This window comes from Cyprinodon variegatus, unplaced genomic scaffold, assembly GCF_000732505.1.
Source record: "Cyprinodon variegatus isolate N-32 unplaced genomic scaffold, C_variegatus-1.0 Scaffold936, whole genome shotgun sequence".
Lineage (NCBI taxonomy): Eukaryota > Metazoa > Chordata > Actinopteri > Cyprinodontiformes > Cyprinodontidae > Cyprinodon > Cyprinodon variegatus.
Window position 1 is genome coordinate 187,033 of NW_015151389.1, and position 26,191 is coordinate 213,223.

At 36.4% G+C, this 26,191-nt stretch overlaps 2 protein-coding genes across 2 annotated transcripts; both read left to right on the forward strand.

The window, feature by feature from the left end:
- Positions 1–244: 244 nt before the first annotated feature.
- LOC107100100 (sodium- and chloride-dependent GABA transporter 2-like) lies at positions 245–9,666 on the forward strand. Its single transcript, XM_015398465.1, has 14 exons — positions 245–419; positions 1,511–1,645; positions 1,731–1,871; positions 4,335–4,428; positions 5,736–5,868; positions 6,353–6,487; positions 6,584–6,687; positions 7,970–8,094; positions 8,188–8,300; positions 8,393–8,530; positions 8,685–8,787; positions 9,123–9,223; positions 9,312–9,482; positions 9,566–9,666. The coding sequence occupies exons 1-14, from the start codon at positions 245–247 to the stop codon at positions 9,650–9,652; spliced, it is 1,755 nt and encodes a 584-aa protein (XP_015253951.1). The 3' UTR covers positions 9,653–9,666.
- Positions 9,667–18,415: 8,749 nt separating this feature from the next.
- Positions 18,416–25,381, forward strand: LOC107100101 (alpha-enolase-like). The gene is made up of 12 exons (XM_015398467.1): positions 18,416–18,446; positions 18,589–18,682; positions 19,232–19,327; positions 21,309–21,367; positions 21,459–21,528; positions 21,710–21,843; positions 21,922–22,144; positions 22,267–22,464; positions 23,659–23,860; positions 24,011–24,119; positions 24,729–24,787; positions 25,127–25,381. Exons 2-12 carry the CDS (start codon positions 18,598–18,600, stop codon positions 25,194–25,196), a joined length of 1,305 nt encoding a protein of 434 aa, XP_015253953.1. The 5' UTR covers positions 18,416–18,446; positions 18,589–18,597; the 3' UTR covers positions 25,197–25,381.
- The last annotated feature ends 810 nt before the right edge of the window (positions 25,382–26,191 follow it).

The window sequence follows — 26,191 nt, forward strand, 5'->3', positions numbered from 1 at the left end:
TTTTCTGAAATCATAAAATGGGTTTAAGAAATAAATATATAGAGATAATAAACTTACATGTCGTTGTTTTTATGTCTTAAAATAACTTATTGGGAAGCAGCTAGAGGGCCCCCTTGTGGTTTCACTGCAGTCAAGTCAAGTAGGTAATTATTAAGTAACCAATAATTTTGCCTTGATTCCCAACAGGATAAAGGAACAAGTTGAAGTCTTTCAACGTCATTCAATAAACAGTTGTTCACTTAGGATGGCAGACTATCTAGGGAAGCTGTGCCAGCTCCCCACAAAGACGGCTTTACATTCTGTTCAGGAGCGAGGGAAGTGGGAGAGCAAAACAGAGTTTATCCTGTCAGTGACTGGTGCCACTATTGGACTTGGCAATGTTTGGAGATTTCCATATCTTTGTTACAAGAATGGAGGAGGTAAAAGCTGTTATATTTGTTTGCTTTTAGTTATGTCATTCAAAAATTCCTTTGTCAGTGAACTGTGTTTTTAAACAAAAAAAATCTAATTTAAAGTCCCACCTAATTACATTGTTATTGCAATGAATATCCTATGTCTAACTAGTAATGATCACATAATACCTTTTCTCCAGAACTTGCTGGTAATTATGACTTTATATGTCAGAAATTAACTTTTGTATAACATACACCATTTGAATTGTTTTCAGTTAAACTTACCTAAATTGACCTATACTATATTTAAAACTTATTCAGTTACCTATATCTTTACCTTTTTAACTTTGCTTTCTTTTCTTTTTTTAATTGAGAGGGTAATTTAAATCTTGTCTTCCCTTTCAACCCTTGTATTTAATTTTAGGAAGTATTTTAGGCAGGTTATTTGTGTGTTCAAATTAATTCTTATGTTATATCTAAGTACAATTATAAAAAAAACAACTTTCAAAACTACATTTAGACAATTATAATTAGATGAATGGTACCTTTGCAAAACAACAATTGTTCACAAAGCTCAAATTTCTGTATTAGAATTTTTTTTAACTTATTTTTTATTTCATACTTTAATTTTAATTATTATGTTTCAGAGCTGCTAAAAATTATAATAATTAAAAGCAATAAAGACCAAAAGACACCAGCCTGTGTAATTAATCGATGTATTTGTCTCAGGTGCTGACATCAATTAATTTTATATTAATATTCACATTTATTGAAAATGAGGGAATGTTTTGTAAAATATATGAAAGTTCTCTGTAATTTATTGCTTTTTTTTATTTCCAATTATCTGTTCAGCTTTAAAATAGTGTATAAGATGTACTAGAAAGTATTTTTAAAGAAGAAAAACAAAAAAAATGTGTTTTTGTTATCTGCCCATCATATGAGCAGATAACAGTGATACAAGTGGCAGAAGGATAAAATAATGATAGGTAAGATATTGTACCATGTTGGTTTGGTTTGTCCCTTTTTTCCTTAATGAATGATATAATTCTTAAAAACTTTTTTTTTTTCTCAGGTATAACAATATGTATACAGTCTTTCAACACTGAATTCCTTTATAGGTGCATTCTTCATTCCTTACACCATCTTCCTTGTTACCTGTGGAATACCCATGTTTATACTGGAAACATCCCTGGGTCAGTACACCAGTCAGGGAGGAATCATGTGCTGGAGAAAGGTCTGTCCCTTGTTTGAAGGTAAGCGAGCTCATACGACGAACACAGGGATTAGAAAACATCAGTTTTAAGACCAAACAATAATGATGGAGCATTTTATTTACAGGTCTGGGATATGCCAGCCAGATGATCATTTTTTATGCAAGTACCAGCTACATCGTAGTTTTGGCCTGGGCTTTCCTCTACTTCTTCGCTTCTTTATCTGTGGAGTTGCCCTGGACATCTTGTAACAACACATGGAATACTGGTAAAAGCATGAAATATGATGCTTTGCTTTGACTCATATCACAGCACTGAATTGAAAAGCATATGCAAAAATGTGCACCACATAAAGTCTTTGCAGTACATGTGAAAGTTTTTAGGATAAAAAAAAGAGGTTCTTGTTGGATGTTATTTGATAGACGGAAGACAAGACAAGATACAAGAATTCCATTTTTTTAATTTTTTTTTTAGAAATAAAAATCTGAGAATATGGGATTTACAAAAAGTCTAACAAAGTCAGCTTATGACAAAAAACCCTCTAACTAGAAATAGAAATAATGGAACTTTAACTGAACTTAAACTTTCAGCCTGTTCAAATGATCAAATTATTAATCCGAAAAGTAGAAAAGAGATCTATTGTAACTTTGGAGTAACTAAAGACACCCTCAAGCTGAATAACACTTGCTAGTTGAGCACTGCATAAATTTGAATTGAATTTAACAGCGGGAAGAGGAAAGTCATCCTCAGAGAGTCATAAGAAGTCTGTGCCAACAAGCCATTTAGAAGATACAGTATCATAGAAGGTGTACTGGTAAAATGAAACTATATTTAAGTCTTTTGTGTTACAAGCCATCCTTATGTGTTAATATTGCAGGCTAAACCATTCCAGATGAAAAAGTGGGAGCAGCAGCCTGCTTTTTTTTCTGCAGGAACAGGGAAGCTGGCTTGTTAATTAGAAATATGGGTGGAGATAAGTACAGAAATAGGAAGAAAAGCTGCAAACTAGTGCTGCAGTGAAATTTATGCACTTGAAATTTATGTATTTAAGGCCCTCACGGAAGACATGACAGAGGACAATTATAATTAAAATTTTCATTTGATTCTTTTTGGGTTTATCTTCTAATGATTTACATGCATTAAAGTATAAGCAACCTGCTAGCCCACGCAAAGCTGATCTTCATAGAAGGTGCAAAGGGATTTGGTGTGAAAAATTACGGAAGATGCAGCAGCAAACATTTTTACTTATGTGTCTGGACTAAAGAGAACATATTTTGAATGTCAGAAGTGACAATAGTTTAGTATTAGCAGGGAAAACAATGTCTGTGCAGGCTGGGCCAATTTATGCAATTAAATCAATATAAAGAGGGATTTTTTTCTTCCTCACTAGCTATATATATATATACATGGAAAGCATTTCCTGTTTGAATTGCAATTTTTTCAAACTCAAAAAACAAACAATATTGTTAATATAGACATAAGTGATCAGAATAATATGGCTGATCTGATTAAAAATATACCATGCAGTGGTCCGTCCCGGTCCCTGAAAGGGCTGAATTGTGTTAAAAAAATCCAAACATAACTAAATGAATTAAAACGTGAAAACACATTAAGCACAAATTATATAGTGCAATGCATTTGTGAAGTTTACCAATGCATATTTACCCAGTTATTTTACAGAATTTCCAGGGGAGGTTTAGCCTTCCTAGTTGTCAAAGAGAAATCGCCACTGGTACCATGCAAACATGTAGTGTTACATACTCACAAAGCATGTAGCCTCTTAAAGTGGAAATACATCACACTCACATGGAGTACACATGCATACTTAGGTCAGCTTGCCTCATTGATATTTCTTGATTCCTGACAAACATTTACATGTATGCCCTTAAGAATGCAACCAGCATATTCAAACACTCAGTCATTTTCTGAATGAAATGAAAAATATGTTTATAGCGATCACTTATGTCCATGTAATGTAGCTATTTTTTTCTTTATGGGCTCCGCTCAAAGCACAGTTTACCTTGGTTTGCAGAATTTTGGTTCAAGTTGGTGTTTTGATGAGTTAATGGAGTAAAATCCAGCTGTTTATGTAAATGAGACCATGGCCCCTTCTGTGCCAGAGGATTGTTGTAGGTATGAGCAGGCAAAGTGAGCTTCTCCAGGTTTAATCTTTTTTATTTAATTTTTCACTTTTGTTTATAACTCTTTGAGATACGTCTGTAAAATCTGCCATTAATAATTTTCCATCATAAGTACCACTGCCATGAGATCTTAAATAATAATTATAATAATGATAAAAATAAAACAAAAAACACACATGTAATTTGTTGATTTTATTGGGGGAATCAAATCTGTTTGCACATCTCATCTTCTACACATAATTTTTTTAGATTACCTGTAACACACGCACTTTTTGAACATGCAATTTCTTTTATTTTGTTTGTTTTCTATTCAGTTTATTTCTTTCCAGATTCTTTAAAGATCGGGCCCTAAATCTCATCTCACATATGTCTTTAACAAGGATCTGGTCTCTGGTTGACTTGTTGTTTATCTCCCCCTAGTGGCCTGAAGCCCTTCAGTTGTGAGGAGAAAGTTTGCATCTCCTCCTCACTTTCAGTTTATGCAAATGCCATTTCTCTTGTTTTTTTTTTATTTTGTTTTTTTGTTTTTTATAAACTAGATATCCGTGTTAATGTGGATGCAGGTTAAAATCCCCTTTCCTATATTTCAGATCACTGTGTGATAATAAACAACTATAATGTCTCTTCTAACCGGACCTCCTTGGTGAATGCATCATTGTCATCATCTGTTCTGGAGTTTTGGCAGTAAGTTATTTAACATTTCATCTACATGTAGATTACATGTAGTATTTCTTCATCACTCATTATTTGCCCCCTCTTTCTGAGAATGTAATCTAATTAGCCAGAATAATGGGGAAAATGGTGTACCATATATATCAACTTTTGAAGACCCATTCAGGCCCTTTAAACAGATACAAACTTGGAATTAGACAAAGATTTTATCATTACCATTGAGATTTTTATGTCAGATATTTAACAGAGGTGAACCTGTATTCCACCTCAGGTTGTTACTTTATGCATCCTTACTATCAAAGCCTGTAACTGGGGATATATTCCAGGGTGTTTTGCTGCCCATAGACATTCTTTTTCAAACATATACTTTTAACTTTACAAATCAGTGAAAATCAGTATAAAATCTAATACATTTTAGTGCACAATGCATATCGATAAAAGTAAATACAGATTTTTTTAATTTTCCTTATGTCCAACCTACAGATTCTAATACAAGACAAGGACAACCCAAAAATATTAAATATTAAAAATATTCAATATTTAAAAAACAGGTTATCAAAACCAACTTGGCTCTATGTGCTAGCTTTTGCAAATGCTCTATGCTAGTAGCTGTTGGTAAGTGAAGTCAAGGAATTTTTTACAAACAACTTTTTAAATCGATACTTCTCATGTAATTCATAGTCATTCAGTTTAAAGGCCTATTAAAATTCAATTCAATTCAGTTTATTTACATAGCGCCAATTCCCAAAATGTCATCTTAAGGCACTGTACAATTCAGCCAGGTCATACAGGCAAATTGATCCAAAGTTTTCTATCTATGGAAAACTAGTTGATTGCATCGACTTATTGACTATTATTATTCAAAATAACTGTTAAGTATGAAAAAAGAGTTTAAAGTAGAGGAAAAGCATAAAGGGTAAATGTTTTTGTCAGCACTATCTGTTTCAGATGAGGCTTTTGTTAAAGCTTTTGTTTTCAAGCACCAGACTACTTGGTGCTTGACTTATTAATAACTAACTTTTTATTGTTTTCTTCTATTGCTGTTTTTATTTGTAGAAGTAGAGGATTTCTAAAAACATCTTTTTATAAATCTTTAAAAAATAATTATATTTTTTGTTTAATTTGTTTAATGAATAAACTTATGCAACAGAAACAGCTTTAAAGTAAATACATTTTAAGTTGTGACTGGGCTTTAACATAGCCAAGGAATCTTGTTTAGACAATTCTTAGTGCTTATGCTGATGGGTAACAGTATGTTATATTAATATATTTTCTGTAAGGCCTTTGTATATGCCCTTACAGTATATTTAATCCTATAGGCGACGGGTTTTAAACATATCCACCGGCATAGAGACCTTGGGAAACATCCGATGGGACCTTGCTCTGTGCCTTCTTCTGTCATGGGTCATCTGCTACTTCTGTGTTTGGAAGGGAGTTAGATCTACGGGAAAGGTAGGACTAAGATTAGACTGCAATGATACATAGAAATACCAAAAATCTTTTTTGTGAGTTAATGGCGGTTTGACAGAAAAAAACAAGCAAAACGTAAGTATAATGTAGTTCAATTTAAGATGGAGACCTTCAAAAAAAATCTATTGCTTTTTACTGCTGATATTTATCTCTTAGTTACTTAAAATTGACGTAACATGGTATTTACTTCTTCAATCCATCTAGCTAATTCGGAAGCCTTTTTGCCTTTTTATACCAGTTTTTTTTTTTTTTTTCTCTCTAAAGAATGAGAATTTGACTCAAATTTGGCTTGTGTATATTCGGGTCCCCCCACCCTCACCCTACCCCAATGCTTTTTTTTAAGGAAATACTGGTAAGACAGTGATTGGGGTAGGCAAAATGAAAAAATGATTTAGCTGTAGTTCAAATTTAAAACATCTATAGAATTGTTTAGCATGTTTTCTTTTTTCTGTCCCATTTCATGCAGGCAACTTACTTCACAGCTACATTCCCCCTCTTCCTGCTATTATTGCTGTTTCTTCGAGGTATAACTCTTCCTGGAGCATTTTATGGTATAAAGTACTATCTTTACCCCAATCCTGTCCGGCTCGCTGATCCACAGGTACCATCTCAGTCAGTCTAAGGCTTTGGGGGGTTTTCATGTCCATTGACCTTAATTTAAGTTTATGCAAATAAATCAGCTTTGACTGTTTTATAGGTCTGGGTAGATGCTGGGACACAAGTATTTTTTTCATTTGCTCTATGCTTGGGATTTTTGACTACTCTTGGAAGCTATAACAAGTATAACAACGACTGTTACAGGTGAGTGTATAAGAAAAAGCATTGTGCCTTTAATTTCTTATCTTAAAGTTTATTTGTATAACACCACAGATTTCCACGGCAACTAAATTGCTTCACATTAAAAGGAAATGCATTTGGCCAATTGAACATATTATTCTGGCACCAGATTTTTTTTTTTTCAATACAATGGTAGTTCAATAATAGTTGCACTGTTTTAGGAAGGTTTCCCACACCTAATACAGCTATCAAACTTTAGATCCCAGATCACAAGTGCCCTTTGGAGTGAGGCATGCTCTGTAGCCTAAACACTGTAAGTTATGTCTGCGCTGAGCGCTACTTTTGGATTTTTAGGATGTGGGTAAAATTGGATGATAATGTTTCCACTACATTAACCACTATAATGGCCATACTCAAGCAGTAACTTTAAGAGACTCTGGTGACAACAAAATAAAGTTGTGTGTCATTTGCATAGATGGAGAAGGAGATGTAAAACACTTTAGAACAAATCCCTCCAACTTTCAAATTGTTGTTATCAAAATGCCATCCATCCATCCATCCATCTTCCTCCGCTTATCCGGGGTCGGGTCGCGGGGGCAGCAGCTTAAGAAGGGAGGCCCAGACTTCCCTCTCCCCAGCCACTTCTTCCAGCTCTTCAGGAGGAACCCCAAGGCGTTCCCAGGCCAGCCGAGAAACATAGTCTCTCCAGCGTGTCCCGGGGGGAGTCTATTCTATATATACATTGTTATCAAAATGTATATATAGAATAGAATAGAATAGAATAGAATAAAAATCCCTTTATTGTCCCACAATGGGGAAATTGTGGTGTCTACAGTGGCAAAAATATTATAGAACAAAATGGTCACACAAATGTGGACCTTAGAAAAGAGTATAAGGAAAACATAATAGTGAAGAGTTAAAGAATAAAAAAATAAGATACTGCACTGTAAATTGTTTTAACAATATAAATATTGTGCACCTGGAGAATGAATAACCAATATACAGCTATGGACATTTTTACAGTAATGGATATCAGAGATGTGCAAAATGACAGCAGCATGTTATTTAACTGACTAAGGTAGAAACTGTTTAAAATCAGCATGAAATGAACTTATTAAAGTTCATTGGGAACAGTGATGTTATAAAATCTTACAGCTGCTGGGAGGAAGGATCTGTGTTTGTGCTTCCTGGTGCATTTGGGGTGGATATATAAATATATAAATATTTATATACTTTTTTCACTCTATTTTATACTTTATAATACATTTTTATTCATAAGTTTCTGCTTGTGTCTTGTTCTTTGTAGAGACTCTTTTTACCTTTGCCTGGTGAACAGTGGAACCAGTTTCTTATCTGGATTTGCTGTTTTCTCAATTCTGGGCTACATGTCACAAAAGCAGGGTGTGGACATTTCCACTGTTGCTGAATCAGGTACACTACCTTAATAATAATAATAATTTAAGTCCCAGCCCCAGAAAATTAGAAACTAAAACTTTTTTTTTTCTTGTAAATTTCCTTTTACAGGTCCTGGACTTGTCTTCATAGTCTACCCTCAAGCGGTAACCCTTTTGCCCTTGCCTCAGTTCTGGTCGTTGTGCTTTTTTTCCATGATCATCTTGCTAGGAGTTGACAGTCAGGTAGAATATAAATCCTAAATCGATTAGAAATGTTTGGTGTCCCATAAAATTCCCTTAATGTAACTTATCTCTGTGTGCCTCTTTTTTTTCAGTTTGCTGGTTTGGAAAGTATTGTTACCTCATTATCTGATATATGTCCCTCCAAGATCAGGAAAGGATACCGCAGAGAGCTTTTACTACTGATGATCTGTTCCTCTAGCTTTATTTTTGGCCTTCTTTTTGTATCAGAGGTGAGTTTAAGGAAACAATTTTTACATTTTCCCAGATTATTCAGGTGCCTTTTGGGGGGATTTATTAATCCTCATTAAAAACTATTTCACAGTTTTTATGTTGCCTCCTGCCTCCTGAGTATGTAATAACTTATAATTAACATTCTGATTTCAGGCCGGCATTTACATTTTGCAGATATTTGATCACTATGTGTGCAGCGGTCCGACGCTTCTTATGATTGCAATCTGCCAATCAGTGATTATTGGATGGATTTATGGTGAGAGAAAGCTGTCTTTGGAACGATGCATGTTTGTGATTATTCATAATTTAACCATCTAATATACATTTACAGAGTTTAACCAAACTTATCCTTTTTAAATTTACCAAAAATTTAGAAATTGGCTCCATATGAATACATTTTGAAAGTATATACATATAAGATACATATAAATGTTCAAAATAGAAATGCTGCATATTTTCTGGGAGAATATGCAGCCATAAGAAAAACCTTTTTAGAACTTATTGGGGCATGTATTTATGCATCCTTTAACCAGTAACTAGAAATTAGAAATCCATCTTTTACTCATTGTTAAAGCACCGTTTTTGTCCTAGGAGCTGGACGCTTCTCTGTCAACATTGAAGACATGATTGGGTACAAACCTCTTCCACTGATCAAGTACTGCTGGATGTATGCTATCCCTCTTTTGAGCTTTGTAAGTCTTTTAAGCTCTCTAGTCACTCCTAAAAAGTCAAACTTTGATCCCACAGTGTTCTTTTCTTTTTATGTGGTTTGCTTTAAAGGGATCCTTGGTGTATTTGCTCCTGAGATACACCCCAATGAGGTTCAACAACTCGTATGTGTATCCTTGGTGGGCTTACTATATTGGTTGGTTTTTGTCCATGTCTTCGTTGTCTATGATCCCACTCAACATGGTGTGGAAATTAGCCAAAGGAAAAGGAACTATCTGGCAGGTCAGTGGGTGATATTGCACATTTAAACACACATTTGCAGTAAACCTCACTGTTACTAGTTTGTTGCTGCACACCTTTTCCAGCGCTTCAAGACAAGCTTCCAGCCTGCAGATGATCTCCCAGTGATGTCAAGGGAAATCAATGAGGCTTCAATCGCAGATTGTCTCTGAGTAAAGAAAAACACTCTGTTATTTCATTAAATCTCTGCTTTTAATAAGAAGACTACTTTCTTTTAGCTTAACAAATTATGCCTATCAAATGTACACGGGCCTGCTATAATGCAAAACAATTTAGGTCATAATTTCTCAGTTTTTTCCATCTTTAATGTAATGTATACTCTGCACTTTATCCTATATTTCTTTGCAAAACCAAAAAAATCTGCTACAGCGAAAACTGAAAAGAAAACCCCCCAAAAAACATGTTGACTAAGTTGAAATTTGGTGGATCCAATTAACTTGAAATAAAGTTTAGCTGGTTTGATCTTTCTGACATTTGCTCTTATAGCTAAAGCTATAGTTTGTGGTGAAGTTACAAAGAATCAGAGGGACTTGGATTTTGCAATATTCACAATTTATTTACTTCTATAATAACACAAAAAAATAGACAGGCTGCAAGATAAAGATCACACATATACTCATTACATTAATGGAGAGGGGGTAGATTAAACTATGGAGAAGTGCAGTAAGTGAATGGGGCAAACTAAATTATAATTATTTTTTTCTCTTTCATTGATTCCTTATTCACAGTTTGCCACAGAGAGTCAATATGACTCTTTTAAGGACTTGGCAAAGTTTGTGCAACAGATGGCCTTTCTGACATAACAGGGATTTAAAAACAGATCCCCCCATTCAAACAACAACTTAAACCTCTTAACCATGGGGACTCCCATGTACAGTAGCTATAAAATGTTAAATTAAAATCATGCAAGAGGAGTCCCAACCAAGTATTGATTGCATAGAAATTTGAATACTTTTTCAGAAGCCTGACATCTGTGTTTAAAACATCCTTTTTAATTTAGTGCGATGTACCGTAATATAAAAATCTGAAGGACTGAATTTCGGGTTTGGGTAATAAAGGACTCTCATTCATCAAAATTACAAATAAATAAAGCTTGAATATTGAAGTAAAACCAAAACGTGCATCTAAAAGGTAACAAAGAATGCATCCAAATGAAATTAGGTAATCGCAACTTTTCAAAATATTCCCATTTACTATTTTCTTATTTTTCAGATAAACTGCATAACTTCAATTCCATAAAAGGGGAGAAATTTCAAAGCTATTTTTTAATTTAAACTTTTTTATGTTGCATAGGCTGTTTATGTGTATATGTTGCAGTGAGCTTGTTTTTTTTGTTTTTTACAGTGTCCTGTCAGACGATATGGCGCTAAGAATAATTGTCTTGATGCCAAAAAGAGCCCAACAGATTTTACTTTCACAAGTGGAACAGTACGGCTATTGCCAGAGTGTTCCACTTGATTTATGCATATAAATTGCTTTATTATAATCATGCAGGGAGTTTTACAGATTATATGGACCTTGCAATGTAGGTAGAACGGGAAAGGAAAAACAGAAAAAAAAAAAAGTGAGCTTGTTTTCTAAAATATACTTGGGGCTATTATTCTGTTCGGTAGTTGTAGGTTTTTTCAAAGGTGTCTTTAGAAAATAAACACAAATGCTGAACTTATACATCATGTATATATTGTTAAAGAAAATTCACCCTGACTATTGTAAATAATTAGTACATATGCTCAGTTTGTGACATTTCAGAATTTTTTGCAAAACCTGAAAAAATGGTTCAGATTGAGGTATGTAGGTGTAAAATATTAAACAGGGCCTGCTTATCATTTAGGAAATATTTAGAGATTTTCAATAGTGAGCAAAGCTAGTTACAACAAAGCCCTTGTCTGTGCTGGTGAATTTTTTTCCTCCTAAATCCCTCTGCAGCAAACATCAGAGGAAGTCGTTTCCTGCCAGAAGCGGCTGGCCAAAAGAGCAGAGATTTTATCTCAAGGCAACATAAGGTCATTTACTGAAGGCAAAGAATTTAACTCTGTTTTTGCTACTGCCAAATACAGACTTTGAACTGAACAACTATAACAGTTTTTCAGTTCACAATTTTATTAAATGTGTATTAAGCTTTTAAAAGAATGTTACGCTTTTCAATTTAAAGAAAAACAACAAATCCTTGGAAACTGCTCATTCACCTAAATATTAAATACCGGTATCACTGTCTCTGCTAATGCTTCTGCTAATGGTTATTACTAACCAACAACCAAGGTTAATGCCAAGATTTGCATGCTGTGCATGTACACATAACTGTAATTGTTCTCTACGTCCATAACTATTTCCAGTGGTGGAAGGTATCAAAGTACATTTACTTGATTACTGTACTTAAGTACTTTATTTTGAGTATCTTTACTTTACTTGAGCAATTTTTGGGGGTTGTACTTATAACTTTCACTCCACTATATTTCAAAGTCAAATATTGTGCTTCTACTCCACTGCATTTCTAGGAAGCTGCTAGTTACTTGTTCCTTTTTGCTCAGCTTAGCTTTTAATCTGCTGTTGCTGATTTTCTTTATCAAAATGCAACTTCAACATGCAAGATAGCAGCCTTTAGGACTAAATTTGGATACCACTCTTTTAGAGATTTGCATAACATTCCACAAAAGTGAGAAACTCAGGGCAGATATGATTTGCAGTTTATACATTTTATCAGGGTGTGAGTTGTTGCCACGTGGCCAAGTTATTCCGTTGGATGAGTTTTCAAATCAAGCTACATTCAGAAGCAGCAAAAAAGCACCAGCTGCTTCATTTTTTATGCTTGTACACATTAAGGTCTGATGCACCTCAACAGCATCTTTGATGCCCCTAAAGCGCTTCCATCAAAGTGTGTCCAGATGCTACAGATGCCTCTGCTGCTCCTGTGTTCAATAATACAGAGCGGCTCTGCTATATTTGCTGTCATAAATGGATAAAAAGTAGTTTTAATATATTTTTAGCGAGAAAGTCCCCCTCAGAACTTAATCTGTGCAGTCAGATAATCCAGATTATGATCCTGCCTTCAAATATTATTTCGCTGCCGGACCAGCATGAAACCCCAGTACATCGGCGTTGCGTTGTCACTGGAAATCCCCAGTAGAAGCTGCCTCAGGCCCGGCTCCTTCCGGCTAGAAGGAGATGTTAGCGGAATAGCGATTTTCATGTACGTAATCCAACCTGCACACACCAGAATAATAATAGTGAACATATTTTGCTGGCAGGTTTCGACAAGTTAATTTAGGCATTAATAAACCGTCTCAGAGGAGTGGTCATCTGCATCAGCAGCACTGTGTCTGTCTCCCGACCAGCTCCCAGATCAGCTTTTCTTGTTGGTTGATGTGGCTCGTCGAGCAGCAAACTCCAGCAACTTCTGCTTGTGAAGCAAAACACAAGATGTGCTCAAATGCTCAGAGGCTCATGAGGCGCTGCTTCAGCTGCTCGAAACGAGCTGCAGAACCTTTTGATGCACCTTGACACATGCATCCATAGACTTTGCATGTAAACCAGGTGCTTCTGCTGCTTCAGTAGCATGCGGTCTGAACGTAGCATCAGAGTTGAATTTTCTTTGTGGTAATAGATTCAAATTTAAACCTCTATTCCATTGTGAGTGTGAGGAGAATCAAGCATCTCCAGTTTTCTTTTTGGTTTGTTCTGAATAAGAAATAATAATCAAAATCGCTGCCCTTATTTTTTGTGGCATTTTTACGCTCAAGTTCTATATAGGTGGGTTAGAATGGTGGTGTAGAATTAGTAGCAGGTTGTTCTAAACATAAATAAAGGTGGTTTTCTAAAACCTACCAGGTTTGTTAAAATTACTCAGAAGATCTGATATTAGGAAACCTCATTTGTATTTTTCAGTACTGAAGTACTTTTTAATGCATGTACTGTACTTTTGAATGTATTTTCAAAAATTTGTGCTAATACTTTGACATGAGTAGATTTTTGACCGAGTAACTTTTACTTGTAGCTATGTAAGATTTGACTATGAGTATCAATACTTTTATTCAAGTACTACTAATGAGTAGTTCGTCCACCACCAACTATTACACTCTCCACTTGACTAGAGCCAAACAGTCAGAGAAGTAAACCATCTGTTACCATTTGTATCGGTTGTTTGGTTAAGTTGGTTAATCTAACCAAAATTGGAACTAATCAACATTGGAACTAACCAAAATTGGTTTAACCAACCAGATTGGTTGTTTTCCAAACAATACATTCTTAGAGTGTAATGTCAGCTGTTTTGGTGTAAATCATTAAAACAATGCCTGCGCTCAATTGCAATGTTAGATGAGGAATTTATGTCCCCCTGAAGGCAGTTGCGCCTCCGGACTTCCCTTCCGGTTCTTTTCCTGGGAGCAAGTTATTTACTACTCTTAACTAATATCGGGTAAAACCATAGAAAAAAGGACTACAAAAACAGGAGTAAAAAAGTAACAGAGTTTATTCCAGATGAGGTCGTTACAGGACAGAGAAAATGCTTGGAGCTTGCACAGCTGTGGGCTCAAAAAAACGTCAGCGAGCGTCCGGCAAAGATTGAACCCCGAACATGGTAACCTCCTGCTTCTTATAGCTCATGAGTCTATGTGTTGCACCAGGTGGATGCTTTGCAGTCCGTATCAGAAACTGACACGCCATCCATGCCCAAGGATTACAGATAGCTCTCCTGTATCAGTCCGGCTCCAAGATATGCCCCTATCCTGTGTATCTTTAAAAGACAAGAAGGCTGTCCTTTTTAGATGACCTCCTTACACACAGTGACATCCACAGTGTGAAGGAAGGCCTTCTATTGTCTCTAATCTGGCTAACAAAGTAACAATGCACATGATGTGTAAAAGAATAAACCTAACAGCAACAATGAGACAACCCTAGAAAACACAGATTTCATTTCAGGTAGAGCCACTGGTTTTATTAATCTTATTTATCTTAATCTAGTTTAAACAGAATGCTAGATTATCTTCACACCTATAACACCACAGGATTAAAGGAATAGTACACCCAAAACATGATTAGCCTTCATTTTCTACTCACCCCCATGCTGAACAACACTCTGGAGTACTTTTTTGATATCTCAAATGCATCTGGAGATCTGGGAGGCTTCTTGCTGTCTGCTGACATTCAAATAATGGAGGTCTATGGTGACCGAGACAGAAAGGTCCATAAAAGTCCACAAAAAACGTGTCAATATTCCTCCATACTGCTCGTCCAATGTATTCCAAGTGTCCTGAGTGGGTAGCGTCCAGAATTTACTCGAAACGAAGTCATTTAGAATGTTTTTAGAGCATAAACAGTAGTGTATAGGATTTCCTGAAAGCACGCACATGCGCGATCACGAGGCTACGGAAGCCGGCAGACCAAACCAGATGAAAGTGCGCATTCAGCGTCTGCTCTTCCAATAATGCAAGCGTAGAAGAAGAAATGTGCCGTTTACCTGTGCAAAGAAAGAAACAACGAAAGAAAAATGTCTGAGGACTTCAGTGTTGAGGAAGAGCATGAGTTCTTTGCCGAGCTGAATGCGCTGGTTTGGTCTGCCGGCTTCCGTAGCGTCGGGATCGCGCAGGTGCGCGCTTTCAGGAAATCCTATACACTACTGTTTATGCTCTAAAAACATTCTAAATGACTTCGTTTCGAGTAAATTCTGGATGCTACCCACTCAGGAAACTTGGAATACATTGGACGAGCAGTATGGAGGAATATTGAAACGTTTTTTGTGGACTTTTATGGACCTTTCTGCCTCGGGCGCTGGGCACCTCCATTATTTGAATGTCAGCAGACAGCAAGAAGCCTCCCAGATCTCCAGATGCATTTGAGATATCAAAAAAGTACTCCAGGGTGTTGTTCAGCATGGGGGTGAGTAGAAAATGAAGGCTAATCATGTTTTGGGTGTACTATTCCTTTAACTGCAATATAACTTTTTTTTGTCTCATCATAATTTTAAATCATTAACACTTGTAAGCATAAAAAGCCAAATAAATATGACACCAAAATTTGAAGGTGACTGCTGCTTCACCTCATAAACTCTAATACTCCTGCAGAGTTTGTTTGTTTTTTTCTTTTAAGTACCTTTAATTATCTCACTTTTTTGAGGAAAATATGTTTTCTTCATTTTTTTGCATCTATATATCATTGCTATCAAACCTTTGTAACTTGTATGATAATAAAATGCTGGTTTTGGAAATACTACTTGTTTTTGTGTGAAGTAAGTTCATACATACGCAGATGGAATACGGAAAGTTTTTAAAATCCCACAATGAACATTTGCTGAGGCAAAAGAAGACAACAACAAGCGGCTACATTTACTCCCAAAGCTCTGTGGGTTTTCCTCTCTGCAGTTTTGTAACTTGGCTGCTGATCTGTTGATATTCAGCCAAAACAGCTGAAGAAAGGGTGAATACAAGCTTTTGTTCCAGCTCACGCTGAAAGGTTTCACTCAAGTTGTGTAACCACTTTGTTAAAGTTCAACACCATAAATCTTGGAAACCAACATTGGCTTTTTTCACCAAGTTCTCTACAAATGATAAATGGTGTTTATTTTGAAACCTTTCTTGTGAGAATATTTTTGATGTAGCTTTACTGACTGGATCGATATAAACAGTTGTTACTGAAGATCTCAGAACAGCAGTTTGTCTTTGACACTGCTGTTTTTTAGGGACTAAAATAGGAATAGCTACTGTATCTTTCCAAAATAAAGAAAACTAGTTTGACCCCTCTCCAAATTTTAACCAAGACAAGTTCTACTTGGAGTTAAATTATTTTTGTTAATAAATTCTTATATTTGAATGGAAGCTTTTGTAAACTATTTGTGATTTGAGCTCAATTGAGTTTAATTAAGATTATTTAAATTCAATTAACAACACGTCATATCAATAAGTTTCTATCAAGGAGAACTAGCTGATTGCATCGAGGGACTGACTTGCAGGACGCGCTCCTCCTGGATGAACACGTGGTAAACATAGATAATCGCTTGCATTTTGTTGTTTACTCTACAACATCCCTCACACCGAGCATACATGCAGTAACAGTGGCAAGAAAAAAAAACTCCTTTTAACAGGAAGAGACCATAACCAGGGTCAGTGTGGGCGACCTTCTGCATGGCTGACTGTGGCTTCAAGGAGAGGGAAGCAGACAAACAAAACAAAGAAAGGAGCACTGATCATTCAATACATTCTATGTTAGAAAGGCAACAGGAAACTTGCTGTGCTTTCTCTGGGAAAGAAGCAGTTCAGCAAACAAGCACTGAGAGTTTTTCCATGTCGAAGGGATGAAACAGAGCACATACAGTTAGTCACTGTAATTGTAACTGTAACTATTAATGGAATAAGAAGTGGAGGTGATGAAGGAGTATACAGGGATAAAAAAGGAATTAAACACGCCACCTTTTTTTTTCGGGAAATATATTTCTAGCAATGACATGACATTTTCACCAGATGTCGGTAAACCTTTTTGCACCTCCCTTTCTTCCCGGGTTCAATACGTTTTTCCCATGCCATTCCACATTATTACACACGACTTGATTGCTGGACATCTGTGGTTTGCTTTCTTTGTATGTGTGAATTGCATGGATTGTTACCAACATCTGGTTAGAATGTCATGTCAATAGCACCTCTAGAAATATATTTACTGAGAAAAATTGTAGCGTGTTTAATACTTATTCTACCCACTATAAATACCTTGGTGTTCACCTGGACAGCAAAGTTGACTGAAGATGCATCTGGGAAGCCGTTTACAAAAACTGACAGAGCAGATTGCACTTCTAAAGAAAGACTACGTCCCTCTGTATTTGTAGCAAGATGCTACCTATTTTCTATAAGTCGTTTGTGGAGAGTTTGATCTCTTCTGTCATTATTTGCTAAGATAACAGCAACAGAGCAAATGATTTTAAAAGGCTGATTAAGAAGTCCGGCTCTGTTCTAGGAACCCATCTAGAACCTCTCAGGTTTTCACAAAGAGGAATTCTAGAATGAATGGACAACAGTGAGAAACCTGATCAGCAGACTCCTAAACACCAACAGTGTCCAAAGTCAGAGGCTACTCCAGATCCCTGCAAGACATACAGCTACAAAGGCTCCCGCCTGCAGTCTACAACTTGCTAAAAAAAACCAAAAAAATAAAAAAAAAGCTCTTCAGTTATTACAACATTTAATTTCCCTTCAGGATTAATACAGTATTTTTTAATTGAATTGTACTGGAACCTTGGGCTCTCATCCGGGTCTACCTTGGGCATGACTGGATGACAGTGAAGCCCATGGGTATCATAGTGCCTTAACATCTAGTTGGATATTAAACAGAGAATAGTAATGTTAAAATGTATATTTCTGTAATAATATCCGAAGTATGTTCAGGGATCACAACGTTTTTTTTATTGGTTTTTATCATTATCACAAGTCATACATTGCTGAAGGAATGCGACAATTGTTCATGCTGTTACTGTTTTCGGAGCAATTATTGTCTAAGTTATCTAAAGCCACCCCTTAATTTAAGCCGTCTTTTAAAATGAGCAGAAGTCTCCCCTACTTTTGAAGGCTTTTGTTTTCCTTCTTTTGTTTAGTTGCCTATTTTCATAAAGTTTTCTTTTTTAGTTAGTCAACATGAAATGCATTTTGTAATTTTCTCTCTTCAATGTGGTTTATGTAGGGAAGATATGAGATTATACAGTATTTGTAGAGTGGCTTTACTCTGACAGAAGTTCTGTTTGAACTGGTTATAATGACTTGGCTGAAACTCAGATCTGTAAACCTCAGCTTGCTAACTACACCGTTAACACTTCTCTGGCAGATGTACTAAGTTCATTATCCTGTCATCCACGTGACTCAACAGTTGAACAGGCCTAATCCAATTAAAGTAGCAGCTCGCCTATATGCTCTCCTAAGCTTACAGTTAGGTCAGGATATTTACAAGTATTCCAACAACACAACACAGTCAGAGGTACTAGATGAAGTTTAATTTCTTTTGAACTGCTTTGTTTTATTTTTGAAGTTTTCTTTACCTGAAATAATTTGTCTTCTTTGAAACACTGGGATTATTTTCTGTTCCAGTATAAACAAGTTTACATATTTCTTGTCTTCAGGCGTGCACCATGTCTATCATCAAGATCCATGCCAGAGAAATCTTTGATTCTCGTGGAAACCCCACAGTGGAGGTTGATCTTTACACTGAAAACGGTAGGCCTGACTTCTCGACTTGAGTATTTTTCTGTTTCTGGATATTAATATGTGAAATAAATTGTCTATGAAATCAATGAAATCAAAATTAAGCTTAGGAGTTTGTATCTTAGCCCCCTCAGACACTGTTTACTGAACGTTTTCTGTCTACAGCCCTGCTGAAGTAATATTTGTAATGGAGGGATTTGAGCTGCACGACTGCAAACAGTAACTTGTAGGAAATACTGCAGAACATTTTTTTCAATAATAAAAAAAATCACTCTCTACTCTCGTCTGTTTTGGTCACTAAGCAACTGACATCAATGAGGCATTGTTTAGGAGCTATTTATCATTATGTTGTCTTGCCCCTCTGGCTCACTTTATCCATATTTTTATATCAATAATACTGGTAGACTGTAGCATATTCCTTTTTAACCTAATTTAATTGACACAGTGTTAGTTAAATTAGATATTCGAATTCCCCTGGAAAAAAGTGCTTCATTTTTCGTTAACCATTAGTGTCTGATGTACATTGTTGGGTTTTTTTTTGTTCTGCTTGATGTTGTCCAGGCTTGTTCCGAGCTGCTGTTCCAAGCGGTGCTTCTACTGGGATCTATGAAGCTTTGGAACTGAGAGACAATGACAAGTCTCGCTACCTGGGAAAAGGTCTGTGAATCCTATTCATTTAGTTTTAATATGGATAATAATTGTCTGAATTTGTGGTTTTACCTTTCTGATAAAATAAATGTTTATATTTGTGTGTTCTGCCTCTCTCGTGTTCTTTGTCAGCTCTCCTTGTTCCCACAGGCATTAAAGTGTTAGCAAGCTTATTTCCCCTGTGATTTTTGAATTAAAGACAATGTTTTCACAGCCAGGTAGTATTAAACGAGTGCTAACTTATCATCAGAGTATAATATATCAGCAAGTACCCAAGTATTTCCACACCAAACCAACCATGATTTGTGTTTGGTGTCACACCAAACAAAAATCTAATAGCTGGATAGAAGGATTTCCATTTATCCTTATCTGTAGAGCATCTCTTGGGTGCTGCAGGGGAAAGTGAAGCAGAGCGAGGCAAATGGTGTGTTTTGAGGGAATTCGTTGAAATTAGGTTGTCTGCTAATTAGGTGAAGCAAAATTTGCAGGAGTTAAAAGAGTGAAGGAGGCAGTGAAGACAGGCTTTTTAATTAAAAATAAAAATAGAGACAATAATTTGACAAAGAATGAGGTGGGGTTGCTCAACTAGGAAATAAGCTATCCCCACCTGCGAGCGGGCAAAATCATTTTGCCTATGAGTGGTCTAGCCTCGATCCAAGAGGCTCTACGCTCATTAATTTTTAAGAAGGACGTATTCACCGTTTCACCGACAGGCTGTTTGTTTACTCGCCCACCAGCTTTCTGTCACGCTTACTACATCACAGTCAGTTGCGCTTATTGGTCAGAGCGTTGTCCAATAGGCACAGACATGGTTTGAAAAACAACGGGTTGTTCTCATCATCAATCTTCCTATGTCTCATTCATCGGGGCCAGACTAAATTACACATTTAATCTCACATTTAGTCTGGTTTATCAGACTAGGACATAGAGGTAAACATGGAATAATTTGTGATCCTTGGTGTTAAAAATGTATCACGTTTTTGTTTTAAATGTTTTGTTGCTGAGTATTTTAGCTTTTCTAACCTCTAGAATCCACAACAGAATTTCATGGAAGGTGAAGCAAATGAACAATTATACTTTGCATGCAGTCTTTATCTCAAGTGCAATATATCCTCAGTCTTTTGCAAATGTGTACCCCTTGAACTAAAAACCTATGTTGTACTTCTCAAACCACAAATTGGGTGAGGCGTTGTCACAGAGGTAGAGAGGCCATCATCAGGTTAATTCCCAATCTTGGGAAACCTTTAATGCATGTTTTAACCCTCTTTCCATAAAATAAAGGACATAAAAACAAACTCAAGCACAAATTATAATGCATGAAGTTTATTGCATTGTCTCATTGATTCGAAGGCAGTCCCTCATAACAAGCATGCTTGTAGTGACAGTGGAGAGGAAAAACTCCCTCTTAACAGGAAGAAACCTCCAGCAGAACTAGGCTCAGTGTGAATGGCAATCTGCCGAGGCCGAGGGGGGTTCAAGGAGACAGAAGCAGACATACAGAAAGAAGCAGAGATACAAAAGGGAACTGTTAACCAGCTCCACAGGCAGTCCCTGTATGTTTCCATGAAACATACAGCACACATTGATTGGTTATTTTCCTTAAGTGAAAACAGTGTAAACACAGTAGGGAGAAATATTAGTCACCGAAACTTCCTTAGATCCCTAAGAGGTTCATGCTATGGAAACACACATTCAGTTGAGCCGTGGTGGGTGATGCTAGTTGAAATGACCCTGAATCAAATTATTTTCAGAGCTCTGTACAGCTTTTGATTTGCTCTTCGATTAATACAAGGTTGTTATTTTGACTTTAACTTCTTTAAGAAATAGAAAAACACTGGTCATTTGAAAACAGTGGAACCTATGAGAATATTTGTTCTAATCATACCTTTGGTGCGAATCAACTACATGAGAGGTTGCATGTGTTCTGTAACCATCTCTTTAAAGAACTGGTGGATAATGTAAAGAGATAACAATTTTCTGTCCATTATAGGGGTCTCCCAGGCTGTAGAACACATTAATTCAAGTATTGGTCCAGCTCTTATCAGTGAGGTAAGACAGCAGCTCAGTGTTTGTTAGTTCTTTCTTCCTTACTTGATGTAAATTCATTTCTTTTATAAAATGTTAATACCTGTTTCCTCAGGGTGTATCTGTGGTTGAGCAGGAGAGAATTGACCAGATGATGATCGATCTGGATGGCACAGAGAACAAATGTAAATTTGTGAATAGTCTTGTTATAACTCTCTTTTGGGCTTTTGCCTTTTAGATTTAGACCACATGAAGTTTCACTGCGACTCAGTGTGTGCATAAAGTTATTGTAGATTGTTGTCTTTCTGCTTTGTCTTTCATTATTCTAAATGCAAGTATTTGATAACATTTATTGTATGTTTTTAGCCAAATTTGGAGCAAACGCCATCCTTGGTGTTTCTCTGGCCGTTTGCAAAGCTGGTGCTGCAGAAAAGGGCGTTCCCCTCTACCGTCACATTGCAGACCTGGCAGGAAACCCTGAGGTTATATTGCCTGTTCCGGTGAGACAACAAACCAACATTCATGTATTTCCTCCCGTTAAGTTACCAACTTTCTCTTCTCTGCACTTTTATCACCAGGCCTTTAATGTGATAAATGGTGGCTCTCATGCTGGTAACAAGCTAGCCATGCAGGAGTTCATGATCCTGCCCATTGGTGCCACCACCTTCAAAGAAGCCATGCGCATCGGAGCAGAGGTTTACCACAACCTCAAAAATGTCATAAAGAAGAAATATGGGCAGGATGCCACAAATGTGGGCGATGAAGGCGGCTTTGCTCCAAATATACTGGAAAATAAGGAGGGTGGGCATGCTTACTACTAACTTTACTATCCTAGGTTGTTAGCAAAGTCGACCCATAGGAGCATTTGATTAAAGAATATCTAAGCAGGTTGGCAATGTAATGTTTTATTTTGTCTCCTGCAGCTCTGGAACTTCTGAAGGAGGCCATTGCCAACGCTGGGTACACTGAGGAGGTTGTGATTGGGATGGATGTGGCGGCATCTGAATTCTACAGGGACGGAAAATATGACCTGGACTTCAAGTCACCTGATGATCCGAGCCGCTATATCACCCCCGACGAGCTGGCTGACCTGTACAGGAGCTTTGTGACGGATTACCCAGGTATAAAACTTTGTACACTCTGTTCAAGAGCAAGAGTGCAGGGCGGAATAAAATATTCAACCTCATATGACTGAGGTAACACAGTTTCATGAAATAATGTTGGTGCACCTTGAACCTTTTCTCTTTTCAACTACAGACAAACATCCATTTTGGGTTCAGGCCACTTTAACTATTACTCCTTAAAATCTCAACTACAATAAAATCTGTTCATAAATCTGATGTTGGACCGTGCATGGCTTAAAGCAAAACCATGGGAGATGATGTTATTGTTATGTCAGATAGAAATTAAACTCTTTGATCAACATGCAAACAAATATTTGATAGAAAATTAACAGTGTTCATCTCTCTGGACACAACGTCCACACGATAGTGATGACAGCATCGTCCTGCTTTTCTTTAGCAGGAAATGAGGAACTAATCGAGCCTCAACAGACACAAAGAGCATTCTGGTGATGGAGGTAGGGTTGCAACTAACGATTATTAAGCAAATCGATAAATCTTGATTATTTCTTCTATTAAGCGATAAATAATCGGATATCAAAAGGTTCCCTTAACGAAGACTTTGGCTAAATTAAACCGTGGAACTAAAAGTTTTCCACTTGAGGAGTTCTGGATAGAGCAGATTTTGATCTTAAATGCAAATTGTTTCCATATTTTTTTTTTTTTACAATTTTGGTATAACTGCTGCTCAAGGTGGGATGCTCTGTCAGATAAAGTTTTATGTTTTAGAATCTCCAAACTCCAGTTAACGATTAATCGATTACTAAATCAGTTGCAGATTATTTCAATAATCAACTAATCAGGATTAATCAGATTAATTGTTTCAGCCCTAGATGGAGGAAATGGGAAATAGGTGAGATTATAGAGAGGGGGCCCTTAGGAAGCCTAGAAGGCATATTCAGTAATGACATTTACTGAAAAACTCTGAAGTATTTAATATAAACCTGCAGGGTGTGTTGCATATAAATATGTACATATTTTTAGTCAAAATCTTGACCTTATGAAAGAGTTTCAACAGTAAGTGTAAAACAGATTTGAATAATACTCCGTGACAGACTGGCAACTTTCCCACGGTGCCCCGATACGTCTGCCCTCTTTAAATCTTAATTTCAAAAGATATCTGTCTTTAGCCTGCAAATGTTGTTTGTGCTACCGTATGTAATATCACAGAAATCTGTTTAACTGTTTATTTAGTGGTGTCCATTGAGGATCCATTTGACCAGGACGACTGGGAAGCCTGGACCAACTTCACTGAGAGCACGGACATCCAGGTTGTTGGAGATGACTTAACTGTGACGAATCCCAGTCGCATCTGCAAGGCAGTGGAGGAGAAAGCCTGCAACTGTCTGCTACTCAAGGTCAATCAGATAGGAACGGTCACAGAGTCATTGAAGGCGTAAGTCAATATGAGTTTATCGTCAGAGGTTCTTGGGAAAACATACATGTTACAGTTGGAATGTATATTCGGGGTGTCACAAGCAGAAAAGCAAAAATCTGATTACGTTAGTTCTGCTTTAGTGAAATGTCATTAGATTGCACCCCGCAGGTGTAAGATGGCCCAGGAGAGTGGCTGGGGCGTGATGGTGAGTCACCGCTCCGGGGAAACTGAGGACACCTTCATAGCCGATCTGGTGGTTGGATTGTGCACTGGACAGGTAATATACAGAGCGATGTTCTGGTGTTTAATAAACATAACTTCCTACAGATATTCACCAGAGATCAATTTCACCTTTTTGGAATAACTCAATAAGGTACTGGTTGACAGCTTGTTGCCAGCAACATCAGGTGTTGATGTGTGTCTAAGAAACATACATAAGAACTAAAACTAGGGCTATAACTAACAATTATTTTGCAAATCGATTAATCTGTCAATTCTTTTTTTCGATTAAACGATTTATAATCAGATGGCAAAAGGTTCCTTAAAGAAGGCTTTTTACGAAATTAAACCAGATGAAACTAAAACTTTTCCACTCGAGGAGTTCTGGACAGAGAATACTGGCAGACAAAAAAGTTTTTTAAATCATAAATGCAAAATGTTTATATATTTTTTCACAATTTTGGCATAATTTCTGCTCTAAGTGGGTTGCTTTGTCAGCTAAAGGTATGTATTAGTCTGGAGTCTGTACTCCAGTTAACCATTAATCCATTACTAAATTAGTAGACGATTATTTCTATAATCTATTAATCATGATTAATATGATTAATTGTTTCAAATTTAACTAAAAATAAAATAACCAAAATGGTAATATTTTTATTACATCCAGATCAAGACAGGGGCTCCTTGCCGTTCTGAGCGTTTGGCTAAATACAATCAGATTCTGAGGTGAGTTTTCTTTTCATTAAAAATTTCATGATCTCTCTTCTTTGGTCACTATTTTCGCTATCCTTTTTCACTTAAATAGCTGCTTACCACTTCAATAAACTGACCAATAAACTAACCAAAGACTTTCTAAATATTCATATACCTTGAATTTCTTTACATTAAAACCAAAAACCTCAGGAAAATGACCTTAAACATAAAGCAATAGATAAGCTTGAACTTTTTTGCAAATAATAATTGGCAATAATTTGACTCACATGTATGCATTACATTGAACTGCCTGTTCAGGTATATTGTAAAGTTTGATTGAAACTATCTGGTTTTTTTTTCCCCCTTTGGAAGAATTGAGGAGGAGTTGGGAGACAAAGCTCAGTTTGCTGGGAAAAACTTCAGGAATCCTGTGATTGAGTGAAAGAGACAATTATTGGTGAATTGAGACACACAAACGAGTGTAAAGACTTTGATGCAGGAATTAGATGTTTAGAACTTTTACTGTCAGTAAATGAAAAATACAACAAATTGTTAAATGTGCTCTAAGCAGTTAAATATTAGATCTGATTGTAGTACCTTATGATGTTAACTGCATAAACCTACCCTTTGGAGATTACATTAATAAAGTTTCACTGTCTTGAAATACCTGTTTTGTTGTGTGTCCATTTTTTTCTTTTTATCCTGAAGTATGGAAGCCTTTGTGTATTTTGTTAGCTTGTTGTTTCATGTCCCCAGCTTTAAATCCAACTTGTCTTTTCCTTCCAAATATGTATGTTCTTCTCATGCATATGTGTTAACAGGAGAATCTATAATGGTGGATGACAGTCTTCCCCAGACTTACCTTATTTTCCTCTGTAAGGATGGATGGCAGACACAACAAAAAACAGATTTAGTTATTTTTTGGTTGGTTTGACCTTCCTGACACATTCAGGATTAAAATCCAAGTTTCTCATGTCACAGATGCATATTTAACTCACCCTACCACAGAGAAAGTTTCTTTTATGAGATGAAAGTGTCAATGAATTAAGTTGAGCAATTGTTGCATGACATCTATCAACTGTTTAAAAAGAAGCCCTTATATAACCCTCTTCAGCCTAAAAAGATAAATAATGATTTCATTACTGGGATGACATGTTTGGCTTTATACTGTTTGGAAAAGGTGGAGATCTGTTGTGGATAGTAGAATAACTAAATAAAACAAAACAAACACAGACAGTCAAACAACCAATTCAATTAAATTCTGTTTATTCATATAGTGCCAATTCAAGACACGTGTCATCTCAAAGCGGTTTACAAAGACAATGCAACCTGATCATACAGTCAGATTAGTTCAACGTTTTTTTTATCAAAGGAAAACCAACTGACTGCCTTGACTAATTGACTACAACCAAGCAACACAAGGGAGGAACAGTGGTC

Coding starts and splice junctions, on each gene's coding strand:
- LOC107100100 (XM_015398465.1), top strand. CDS start 245: ATGGCAGACTATCTAGGGAAGCTGTGCCAGCTCCCCACAAAGACGGCT. Junction 420..1,510: donor TTGTTACAAGAATGGAGGAG/GTAAAAGCTGTT, acceptor ATTCCTTTATAG/GTGCATTCTTCATTCCTTAC. Junction 5,869..6,352: donor GAGTTAGATCTACGGGAAAG/GTAGGACTAAGA, acceptor CATTTCATGCAG/GCAACTTACTTCACAGCTAC.
- LOC107100101 (XM_015398467.1), top strand. CDS start 18,598: ATGTCTATCATCAAGATCCATGCCAGAGAAATCTTTGATTCTCGTGGA. Junction 22,145..22,266: donor TATACTGGAAAATAAGGAGG/GTGGGCATGCTT, acceptor TGTCTCCTGCAG/CTCTGGAACTTCTGAAGGAG. Junction 24,788..25,126: donor AAATACAATCAGATTCTGAG/GTGAGTTTTCTT, acceptor CCCCTTTGGAAG/AATTGAGGAGGAGTTGGGAG.